Source organism: Pangasianodon hypophthalmus, chromosome 20 (genome assembly GCF_027358585.1).
Source record: "Pangasianodon hypophthalmus isolate fPanHyp1 chromosome 20, fPanHyp1.pri, whole genome shotgun sequence".
NCBI classification, from domain to species: domain Eukaryota; kingdom Metazoa; phylum Chordata; class Actinopteri; order Siluriformes; family Pangasiidae; genus Pangasianodon; species Pangasianodon hypophthalmus.
The window spans coordinates 12566536-12579843 of NC_069729.1; the positions used below are offsets into that span (position 1 = coordinate 12566536).

At 36.8% G+C, this 13308-nt stretch overlaps 1 protein-coding gene across 1 annotated transcript; it reads left to right on the forward strand.

Annotated features, from left to right (window-relative positions):
• Positions 1–507: 507 nt before the first annotated feature.
• On the forward strand, positions 508–11213 carry pmela (premelanosome protein a). Its single transcript, XM_026932786.3, has 12 exons — positions 508–667; positions 2412–2507; positions 2851–2997; positions 3514–3654; positions 3868–4029; positions 5041–5346; positions 6247–6774; positions 7269–7442; positions 8071–8173; positions 9148–9350; positions 9778–9868; positions 10273–11213. The coding sequence occupies exons 1-12, from the start codon at positions 613–615 to the stop codon at positions 10424–10426; spliced, it is 2160 nt and encodes a 719-aa protein (XP_026788587.3). The 5' UTR covers positions 508–612; the 3' UTR covers positions 10427–11213.
• Positions 11214–13308: the final 2095 nt, after the last annotated feature.

The following is a 13308-nucleotide window of genomic DNA, read 5'->3' on the forward strand; positions in this document are numbered from 1 at the left end:
GTTTATTTTAATATAGTATCCAAATACTTTTTTCCTATAAACTTTGTTTTTTTTAAAACATATTTTTTGTTAACATATCAAGCATTTTGCTAATGCTTATGAATACATACTTTTTTGTTCATATTTTAGTTCAAAGTCAAAACACATTATGTATGTATACTTGGATATAAGTAAGTGGAAATATGCACTGAAAGTATATTAAATGGAAAAAAGTGTCCAAATACTTATTTCTCCTCACTGTGTATGTACCATTCAGCCAGGCCCCCCAGTTACACCATCTCTGCTAGGCCCTTTCATCCTTCTTTTCACTGCATATTTAATTCCATAGTCAAACTTGATCCAATCCAGTCTTAACACCTCCTGCTATTGATTTAGAGGCTTTTCTGATATAAAATTTGCAATTAGCCAAATCCTTCTGGAAAAAGTGCTATGGGCCATGGGAGGAGCCTCCATTTTTAATCCAGTGCATGATGTCAGAGTCAGGAGTTTGGGCCGATTAGAAAGGCTCAGACTCATTTAAAAAAGGTTTGGCACTCCTCAAAGTTCTTGACTTGGGCTGTGTTTCAGGAATTGTTAAGGATTGAACCTGCTGGGTGGGGGAAGAAGTGGAGAATGAGAACAGCTCTTATAGTTCTGGGTTTGACCCTCTCTTTGGCTGCTATTGCAAGTGAGTATATCTATCTATCTATGTGTACATATATATATATATATAATTTATTATTTTGAGATGTTCAAATCTATAATTTTTGTCCATTATGAAACTGCATGTTTCCAGAACAGAGCTAAGAAGAATCCAGTATTCTTTCTTTCAATTAGTGGTCTATATTCAAAGAAATATGAGAAATTACATTTCTGTCTATGCATCATATTTATTACTAACCCAACCATGCATCTGCCAGTAAGCTATTATAGAGGTGCACATCATCAAAACTTGTCATTAAACTGATGCAGCATTTTGATTAAAATTCTCAAGACAAAAAAAAAACCCACCATTATCTCACTAATATGACAGATATCAGTCACTTATATTTTGTCAATTACAATACTCTGCACTAATATATATTTTTTAGGATTACAGACAGTGGTGATATAAAATTCCATAAAATGTAGTAGGATTTAGTAAATGCAGTATGCAAACATACATGTCACATTTTGCAGCCTCTTGTCCAGGGGGTCCACATACACACACACACACACACACACACATACACACACGCACTTCAGATACAAGGTACAAGGCCTTTCCTTATTCCTATATTTGGGATTACGAATGTAAGCACTCAGCTGAGAATCACATGAGAAGGATAGAAAAGGATTGGACAAGACGTGTGACTCTCACTGCCTGGAACATGTTGTTACCCCCCTTCAGCTTTTGCTTTTCTTTCATCCCTCTCTCCTGTCTCTCCTCTTTATGGTTCATCTGTGTTACTGAAGTGCCTGAATGATCACCATTCATCCTTCCAGTTAATATGCAAACCTGATTTTATCTGGTAATGTGTAGTAGATGAATTTTAGACCAAAATATCACTTTTGCTTTTAGTTTTAGTTTAGTTTAGTTTAGTTCAGATAATCAGACACAACATGACATTTCTTCATATCAATCTGTCATTATTTGAGGGGAAGGGACTTTAGAAATGGATTCTATCATTATTTGATCATTAAGCTCAAATTATATGCATGAAACTAACTAATAAGCATTAACTGCACTTTTTTGTTTAGATTTTTACCCCATTTTCTCCTCATTTTTAGTCATTGTCAGTCACCAACCAGCCACAAATAACCCCCTCCCCAGTAGCTAGTTACTAGCTGGGGAAAGCTAATATATACTTCCTTCAAGTCAAGTGTGACTCTGCTGCTGCATCTTTTGAACTTCTGCAGCTGAATGTGCATGAAGGAGATACTAACTACCTTCTTCTGTATACATTAGTTCACAGAAATCCATGATTTGCTAGGGTCACTCTAATCAACAGGGAGAGTGTACTGGCATCCTTCTTAAGCTGACAGCATGATCATTGAATTATGCTCTAGACCCCCAAGCATGGATAGGTTTGAACTTGGACAAGTGCTTTTCTGTTGAACACTCAGGTGTCGCATTGTTGCCACTGTTGCAGCTTTTGTGATTTATCCAATCACATGCATTTATATCAATTATTTATCTGAAGGCAGCTCAGACTAGAGAGTAGCTACAGGGCTAGAGACATTATATCAGAAAGGGGAGAGTTTTCAAGATTTTTCATATCACTTACACTCTCTGGCCTCATTTGTGAACTGACGACATGGCTTGTTTAAAAAGGTTGATGACGAAAACAGAATTATAAAAAAGACAATTGGACAGAGAAGTTTGCATTTATCCATGTCAAATTCAGAATAGATGTGTCTTGCAATTTCTCACTCTATTAATTTTCTTTCAGGGGCCAGAACCCATTTTAGCCGCTATCGCTCATGGAATTCGCGAATGTACCCAGTGTGGAGAGATGGTGATCCCAGATACAGGGACTGCTGGAAAGGTGCAGACCCCAGCGAATTATAATATATTTTACATATTGTATTAGAATACTACTCCATAAATTTTTGAATTTTCCATAAAGTTCTGCAAATGAATCTTTAAATGCATATATGAAATTTGGGTTTTGCAAATACTGTATATATATATATATATATATATATATATATATATCACATCATTGTGACCATTTGTAACTTATTGCTGGTGATATATTGATTACCTTTGATTATTATTTACCCACTATTTTAAATCTAATTATGATGTAAAGGGTAGAAAAGTATTCAAGATTATTGTTAAATATAGCTAGGTTAAGCCAAAATTCATCACAAAAATATTTCTTACAGGTGGACAGGTAACATTTGACATCAAGAATGATGCCCCAACCCTGACAGGAGCCAAAACAACATTCAGTATTAATGTTCTTCCTCCCGGGAATCAGACGGTGCTGCCTAATGGGACAGTGGTGTGGAGCCAAAACTGCACTGTTAATGGTTAGCACTCACAACAAATATAGATTTTTGCTAAGCCCTTTTCTGAGACATGAAATGAGTCCTTTAACTCACTAACCTGAACAGTTAAAGGTGTTATTATTATTATTATTTTAGCCAAATGTATATTAATGGTAGATTTCACCATTCAAATATGTGCCCTTCAACTGACAAACAATTAAGAGGCAAATATTTAAATAGTTTCTAAATACTTTTCAAATATAAAACTGGCATAAAATCTGACATACATATTTTATAAATAATATTTGCGTTTCCATATGCACCAGATACAAAGAATGGAAGTAGCCCTTACAATAAATTAAAAAAAAAACTGCTTAGTTATTGAATAAACACCCTGTGTTGAATTCTATTGTGCTAATTACTGGAAAATTATATCTATAGTATACATCTACTGAATGCATATTAATGTGTTTTTATGACCTAAAATCCTGATCTCACTATCTAGCCATGATTCCTGAATAGCCTTAAAGTATATTTGCTTTTTAAATTTGCTTTCAGGAACCCATCACATGAAGGGTGAACATGTTTACCCAGAATTCAACACTTCCCAAGAATGGACAGGGGTTTTTCCTGATGGTACACCATTCACTACAAGATATTCCAAGAAACCTCGCTTCATCTTTGTGTGGAAGACTTGGGGTAAGACAAGAATATTCATCATTTTATAATTCACTGCAAGGATTTTTAAGAATTTTTCAATTGAGTGTAACATATTTTATATTTGTGGAATGAAATTATCGTAATATTGGCACATGCATACAGTTTATTCTTGGTCAATATCTCCGACATCAGTTTATATCGTTTCATCGTAAGACATGCATTATTATATTATTGATTCTTTGCTCTTTAAAGGTCGATATTGGCAGATGGCTGGTGGTCCTTCCTCTGCACTCACTATTGGAACAGACAATGTGCCATTGGGCTCTTACAACATGGAGGTGGTTATTTATCATTGCCGGGGAAAGGACAGGTTCATTCCTCTTGGATACATGTCTACACAGTTTTCTATCACAGGTGTGTGGATGTGTTTTTGTGTGATATAATGCTGGACAGATGAAAAGGAATTTCCTTTTATTAGTAGTATTAAATGTAATGGGTGCTTTCTTTGATATGATCAAGAATTACAGCCACAATTTGGGATTTATATAATGGAAAATGTGGAAACTGCCCCATATTCCCCCAGGGCCCTATGTTTTGTCATTGTTACATTAGAAACTCTATTTTCCCATGATTTTATATTCCTTGAGTCCTACATTTCCATGGACCTAGGTTCCCAGGGTCATATATTACCAGTGTCCTATATTCCCATTACCATGTTCCTATTCAGGGTGTCCTATGTTCCCATGGTCCTAACTCCTGGGCAAAAAAAAAATGGGCCAAGCCTAAAATGGCAAAATATTACGCTTTTAATATTTTATATTTGGTCTTTCCAACAAATCATTGGTCAGGAAATTATCGAGAACTAAACATATAGATAAAGGGAGTTTGTATGGATGAGCTTTTCCCTTTGATTTCTCCACACTTTTAAGCCTTGTGGCCCTTGATGGCCTGCATCAGGTATATAGACTTATATTAGTATATAGATATGTTTGGAACATTTTGTACAGCAAGACATGTGTTAGTTTGAATCTTACATCAAATAATTTAGGGTCCTATCATACCAGTCCCAGTGTTCTATATTCATAGGTGGTCTGATATTCCCATTTCCAGGAACCCCTGTTCCCAGAGTCCTATATTCCCAGTGTCCTACAGTATATTACCATGGTTTTATATACACGTTGTCAGGGTTCTATGTTTCCATGGTCCTACATTCCAAGGATCAGGATCCTACATTTCAAGGATTCTATACTCCAAGACATGGCCATATGCAATGAGTAGAGCTTAGAGCTTATATTAATGAGGAGGGCGGTAAAGCTAATGCTAATGAGAAGGAAGTTACAGGTAAATCTTATGTACATACATACACAGGAATTGTATACATGAGGGCACATTAAGCTCCAAACTCTCTTTTGTTTCCTTCTTCAGATCAGATTCCATTCATAGTGACTATGTCCCAGACTGGTGATGTTAACCAGGCAGATCAGAGCTTTATCCAGAGTCGACCTGTAACCTTCAACGTTGGTGTCCATGACCCCAGCCAATACCTCAGTGGATCTGACATCACCTTTACCTGGGACTTTGGGGACAACAGCGGAACGCTTATCTCCCGTCAACCCTCTGTTACACACACTTACGTCTCAACCGGCTCATTTCGGCCACAGCTTGTGCTGATGGCTGCCATCCCAAATGGCTGTGTCCCAAATCCAACTGCTGGTGGGGTCGTAACTGCAGGTGAGTTTAACACAGGAGTACTGGTATTGTTGTACTTGTAGAAGTGCAGGTCTACTGGCCTTATCCACCCAGAAATAAGGCTTTAGATGTTGTATTATAACAGTAAAACGTATGGTCCATTCTTGTTAAAAAGAGATTTTAAAATCACACCATTTAAGTGGTTAAAGTAAGAACACATTTGCTATACAACTTGGAAGTATAGGTGCAGACTGCACTACACTTTTACAGTTACAGGCCTGAATGGATATTGGTACTGTACTACTATAGTCGAACATTTCAAACATTTCAATTTTCAAACATTTATGCAACATTTTTGACTGAAATTGCAGTACAGCAACAACAGCAGATAATAGCGAGTAGCTTAGCAACAATCTAGCCGGCCAAAGTTAGTGATACAGTGATTACTATGGTCAGTGTTATAGATTTAACCAAGTACTATGTCTGTATATTAACTGATCTAAAGCCAATACTGCTAACTCATTTAAAAGTAGAGAAGTTGTTCTTTACACTGTTCACAGTGCACACGGCCATGTTGATTTGACATCAGGTTTTAAATGGTGAAGGAACTGGTAGTTGAGAAGACTACACGAAGATGCGAGTTGAAATTGCAAGTTGAGGGTTTTTTTTTCTGTGGTTTTTACTGGTTGTAGGCGGGGAATTACAACTTGGGCCGCTTAGGCCATTATGACACCATGTTAGATTGCACTGTTTTGTGTAGTTATGTTATGTATAGGTGTAAACCTTCTGCCATAGTTTTGCAAAGTCAAAATCCTGTGTACCAAGTACAATTAGCGTATTCGTGTTTCCAGTCTCAATACAGATGTTGCTGAAATTAACCAAGTACATTAAAGATCAATAACATTTACCTCATTAACTGACTATCTTTGCACTTTTCCATAGCCCAAACAGTGACAGTGGCATCAGAAGCTCCAGCTGCACAAACCACCAATACGGCTGCCTCTCTTCAGCCTGTACTCGAGCAAGAAAGCATAGCTTCTGCTGTTCCAGCAGCAGCTAACGACTTAGCCGCAGCTGCAGCTGATGATCAAGAGGCAGTAATAGCTGCTGAAAATCCAGTTTCCGATGTTCCAGCCACTGGTGAAACAGTTACAGATGGTATTGTAGAGACAGAGGCCCTTACAGTTACTGATTTTGCCGCATCTATCACCCCTATTGAGGAGAATGTAGTCGAGTCAGCTGTCTCCGAAGCTGCAGTTTTGGAAGCTGCAGCAGCTGCCAATGGAGAGACAGATACATTAGCACCTGTTGCAGATGTTATTATTAATATTGTGGCCACAGATGCTACGGTTGTTCAAACAGTGCCATCTATAGTACCAGTGAATGAGGGTGAGATTGTGGAAACTGTAAATGAAGCTACTCCAAATGAAGTCGTAGCTGAAGCTGCTGTAAATACTGCCCCTGCTACAGGTGAGGATGCTTTATCATTTGTTCATTAAAGGAATATTTCATTTTATTTTTTTTTTTTTTTGCATATATGGGTCATTTACCACGAATGAGATTTTGACACATTTTCCTGTACTGAGAAAAGAATGAAAGGACTTTTAACTTAAAACTTGCAGCCAATAAAATGCATTTGGTAAGAGACTCTCTCATGTCTGTCTCTGGGTTATAGTTTTGCATTCATGGTACTGTATATATAGTTATGTATTTCAATCGTTATCAACCAAATTCACCAAGTGCCCTTAGCCTTCCTTTATAATATATCCATTTAAATGAACAAGTTTTCTATTCTTTACTCAGGACAGGGAAACATGTCTAAATTTTTGTCTGTGGTAATCATATATCAACTACATACTGCATGTGGTCGATAGATATTAGCTTGAAAACACACAGAAGTATTCCACTGAGATATTTCTTCTTCTAACTTTTAGTTTGCTAACAACTTTATTCTGTTTATATAGTTGCTGTTATTCCTACCACATCTCCAGTGACACAGATTGAGATTGTTGTCGAAGCAACAGAGGAAACACAAGCTGCTCTGGTTATTGCAAAACGACAAGCTCCAGAAATTCCAGCGGAGGGAAACTGCATGATTTACCGCTACGGCTCTTTCTCCTCAACCTTGGATGTTGTTCGTAAGTGCCACTCATCATAAATATATGCTTGTGCACAGGGATACAATATAACCACATAGGATTGGGCAAGTGGCAAAAATATCATGCGCTACTCATAGACATGTAGACTTGTATATCGTCTCAATACATGTAATGTATAACAATATTTAGTTTTGCTTTAGTTTAAGTGGGCGGCACAATAATATCACCCCATAGCTCCACAGTCCTGTGTTCAATCCTGAGCTCAGATTACTATGTGTGTGGAGTTTTGCATGTTCTCCTCATTTTGTGTGGATTTTCTCATGGTTCTCCGCTTTCATTTCACTGTGAAAAAAAATCCTGAGCAGGATAATATGGTTACTGTGCTGGGAAAGAAATGTAAGCATTTAACAAGCAAATGACAGTGACTTTTAATTTATAGTGAATTTATTTTTCATCACAGATAAAATTTATTACTCTTGCACAGTTAGCTGAGATTAGGATTAAGGGTTTTAACAATTCGTAGGAATTATATAATCTTGTAGGCAATTCAGTACCTTCTGTGCTGTCAAATAATTCTGAGAAAATACTGGTTTAATACATTAAAAATGACTGTGTGTAATCTTCTGCATATGTATTGAAGTTTGTTTGCCTATGGTTCTTTCCTCAGAGGGAATTGAGAGTGTGGAGATTGTGGAGGTGAGTAATGTTGCAGTTTTGGCCACCAACGTGGAGCAGAACGCCGTGGATCTCACCGTCACCTGCCAGGGAAGGTTAGGAAGAAATTTTAATACTCAGCAATCTTTTGTCCCATCACCTCTAACCAAACATTTCTTTCTATTTATACCAACACATCTGTAACATTTATTTTAACCACCCCAATGGGAGGTCAGAGTGGAAATAACAGAGGGAGGGAATGAGAAGCTAATGTCAACTATTAGTTCAGTATAAACTTTTGAGAAGCTAGGAATTTTGGGTTGGAACTTTAGGACAAGAACCTTAATCTATGAACTTTAGGACAGGAACTTAAACCCAAGTACTTCAGCCCAGGTATCTAAACCCTGGAACTTTATCACTAGAACTTAAACTCAGAAATTGTAGCCCAGGAAGTTAAACCCTGGAACTTAGGTACAGGAGCCTAAACCCTGGACCTTTAGATAAGGAACTTAAACTCAGGAACATCGGCCCAAAAATTTAAACTATGGAACATAGGCACAGGAACCTAAACCCACAACTTAAAGACATGAATTTAAGCTTGGAGCATGAATATAAGACCCAGGAACATTTATCCAGGATCTTGAAGCTAGGAAAATTAAGCTCAGAAACTTTACTAAGCTATACTTTCGTTTACTACTTATAGTCACATTTATCTAATATTTCCTATTAGGTAATTTTACCAATTTTATGCATTTATTTATGCACCAATAGAATAAGAAACCTTAAAGCTTGGAATGAGTAAAAGCATCTAAAAACAAGCCGAATAATCTTAGATTTGATTTATAATACTCTCGTAATAAGAAATATTTGATAAATTTACCTATATTCAAGATATTTTTACTTGATAATGTATCATTTTTTGCAGTGTGAGGCTTGAGTTCCTAGTTAAGACTTTGTTTAAGCAGAACTTAGCCCAATGGACAGAGACTAGAAACCCTGGTTTTTTTACCAAAACTGAACTGATGGATTACTGAACCGGAGAATGAAGTATAGTGTGCTAAAAGTGTGTTTGTGTCCTGTATGTCCTCAGCTTGCCGAGTGAGGTGTGTACCATGGTGATGGACTCAGACTGCATCAGTCCTGTGCAGACCGAGTGTAACGCTGTGACTCCGACTGAGTGCCAGATGATCCTCCGCCGTTTCTTTAATGATTCTGGAACTTTCTGCATTAATGTGTCTCTGACTAATGATGTCAGTTTTGCTGTAACCAGTGCGAGGCTCAGTGTCACTGTGGGTAAGGATCAGTAAGATATGTATCATATTTTTAATATGCATGTATATATATTGCATTGTGGTTTCACAAAAAAGTAATCAGACACCAGACAAAGGTATAGAACACTTTCTTCCTCATAAAACCCCTCTAGTAGAAGTAGTACTCTTTAACCCCACCCATTCCCATGTAAGTGGATGAACGAGCCAAACTTACATGTCTACAAATTATTTTCGGTACTAATGTTCTTTTATTTTTACAAGTTCCTCTGACCTTGATATCTTCACAATTTCTTATGCACAATAACTGTGTTTTGTATAAGTTAGTTTAAATAGTGCCTACTTGTTAATAAGTCTGTTTTGCAGGTCACTAGTTATTTAGCTAACTTACTACAATAAACCAGGTAATATCAATATCAATAATTTTATGTTTTACACAATTATAAATGTAGATTCAGGCTCCTCCACGGCAGGCGCTGCCACTGCGGTACTCGGTGTTCTTGTGCTCGTCTGTGCTCTAGGCACCATTGCATTAACTTACAGGTGAGTAACCTCTTTTGTTTTATGTCCTAAAAGCTAGAACTGATTAAATCTCAATATTCATCAGATTCCGTCTAATACCATTACTGATAAACAACAGCTCAAAACCCGAACCTTATTATTATTATTATTATTATTATTATTATTATTATATTATTATTATTATTAGTAGTAGTAGTAGTAATATTATTAATTAATATTATTATTAGGTAATAATTATTATATTAAGTAATATTATTATTACATTTCCAATTTGTAAAACCCTATTTAATTCACTAAACCTTTAGATAAGCTCTAGTTCTACAGATGATTTTAATTATATAGTGTGTAATTGTATTATTATTATTATATAGTGTGTAATTGTATTAGCATTCTTTTAACCCTTTAATATTAACACACATTCACAGGCGATTGAAGGCACACCATGCGTTCAAAGAGAACTCGACAGATGGCATCATGGGTATTTCTGGTTTTAAGTCTGTTCCAATGTTAGTGTGGAACTTTCTGACCCGACAGAGCACTGCGGAGAGCCGCCCTCTGCTGCAGGGGAGAGTGGTGTGAACACACACACAACACTCACACACACTGCTCACATACACTACACACAATCCACACACACTTATATTTGTGCTGATGTTACATTTACATAATCCAGCTAGTGGCTAATGTTTATTTTGGTTTAAAATAGTATTACAGTGTTATGACCAGATTAATGGGACAAGAATGCAACACCGGGTTTGTCCCAGGTGAAAAAGATGGCTGTCTTTATGCTGTCTTCTATATGAGCCTGACCTTATCTTCAGAGTGAAAACACTGCTAAAAAAGTTCTGCCTACTTCTGAACATAATGCAAGGGAATTTTGAAGCATACCCAATACTAATAACAACATTGTGTGTTTTGAATATAGAAATGTTATAGCTTAACTGATTATCACTGCATGCCTAATACACACACAACACCACACACCGTGTTAGGACTTCTCAAGGAAATGGATGAATAATTTGACTAAAGCTTTATGTACCATTATGCAGAACCACAACATGCTCGTAATACACACTCTTAATAGAGAGGTAGATTAGATGCATTTCTTTGAATGAATATATTGATATCGACTTGAAATGAATGAAAGAAAAGAGAATGCCCAGTATCTCGATCAGTGTTAATTAAAACTGGCCTTATACAGTTTTGCTTTATGGTTTTGCTAAATAACTGCTACAGATCATTTATGAGTAACACAAATCCTAGCTGACAATGATGATGTAGTTCAGATCTGTTAAGTTTGAGGTGCTATGCTTTTCTCCATTACTGAACACTTGTTATCCTTCAATAAAGACATTTTTGTGCTTTACACTTCTTCCAGTCATTCTTGTGCAATTTTATATATTTTGATTGCCACCATTAAAATAGAAATCCATCCATCCAATATAGACATAGCATAATTAAAGGAATAGTTTGAAAAATGTAAGTACATGAAGGAAAATGGGACGTACACAATGTCCTCCCAGCCTAAATGTAGTCCATCAGGCAGCTATGTTTGAGGAAGTGGTGGCTCAGTGGTAAAAGCTTTGGGCTGGTGATTGGATGGTTATGAGCTCAGATCCCACCATGGCCAAGCTGTTTCAACTGTAAGTCAGTTTGGATGAAAGTGTCAAATTAATGTACGTTATTTGGTGTTAAATGTTTACTTCTTTAGTGTGGTACTGGAGCTATGATGGTATTGTAGTTAATATAGTATAGGGGAAGGTTTATACCCACCAGTATACCATTGTGCAAACTGCAAAACTGCTACGTTTTAAATGTACACACTATAGATGCCTTTTATTTCACATTGCAGATGGAGTTGGTGTGGGAAGTTGGGGTGGTTGGTGGGGGTGGGAGGGCTTTGGGGTTTGGGGTGCGGATATTAGTTGCAGTTGCTGGGGATGCAGCAATTCCCCTAGTGGCAGAGGTAGATGAATATCATGGAGAGCAGCAATTTTTTTTTTTGCTCAAAAATGTATTGTGTTGAGTGTAAATGTTGACTGATGTTTACCAGTATATTTTTATTTGGTATCTTACATTAGCTACTTACACTTACATTACTCTAAAATGATAGATAATGACAGCTAGCTAAAAAATGGTAGCTCAGTCATTTGTGTCTCAAAGCTCTAAAATCTTTTCCTGATAACAGTAAAATCAATACAATCAATACACCTTTGCAAATATAGTATGTTACATATTAATTAATAACTGTGGACTTACCACTTTGAGGTAGCATTCGATGTGTTCAGGCTCAGCATGCGTACTCCTGGCATGAAGAACAGCCAGTGTGGGTGGGCGAGAGGCAGACCCACTGTCCGACCAGCAGTGTCTACTGCGCAAACTCTGGCTCTAATTTTGACCTACTGCGCAAACTCAGTCAAAATGGCGACTTTCCATTCAACCAAAGTTAGGCTTTGGAACCGCAAAATGGGAGTCACTTGTGCCATGATGTCATTGGTACCATTGCACTGCTTCTGTTGTCACATGTGGGAGTGCACATTTTAGTTCTGATGAGAAACCGTAGTAGCTATGTATATAGCTTATACAGATAACTAGTTTTACACAAGTTAAATAATGCACTAATTAATGCGAAAATTGGTTGTGTGATTTACCTGTTACTTGCTAGCAAGCTAACTATACCAGCTGTATACACTCATCAGAGGCACAATGATCTCTGATACTGCATTCCAAGCTTTATTTTTCTTTCTGACGTCACTCACACATGAAAGGTCATACAAGTCAGAATCAGACAAAACCACGGTTATAAGACACAGCATTAACTTTTAAAAGTAAAAATATAAAAACATTACACATAATATTGTTATAGCCTATACCACAGTACTACGACATTAAAATCCAAGCGTTGACCACACTGTGTTTTTTAGGCATTAATCAGTTGTTTACTGGGGCTATATAACAGGCTACAACAAGCAATAAAGCCCCTTTGCTGTGCTATAGTGCCTGAGTCAGACTGGAGCCAATGTGACCACAGTCACTGGCCATTTCATGGCTAATCACTGGATTATCACTACAGAATGTCTGCCATCTTTATATGTAGATGTCCTGATGTCTTCATGTCTTGCCTCTGTAAGGGTCGATATGACTTGAAGTGGTTTTTTAAAAATTAAGTTGTTTTGTGATATGGACATCATTTTAGCGTTTAAAATAACAAAATACGCTTACAATGCAAGAAAAAGCACAGCAATGATAAAAAGAAAAAGAAAAAGAAGATGATCAGGTCAGAAAATCTTAAAAACCTGATCATCTTGGTGAAATATGTCACACATGCACATTCAGTTTCTTTAAAAATATCCCCATGTCACATTTCTAAATGAATCATTGCTATATTTCAAATGCTTAAATCTAATATTGGGTAACATAATGATACAAAAAAAGCTTCAACTACATGTGTGTCTTCAGAA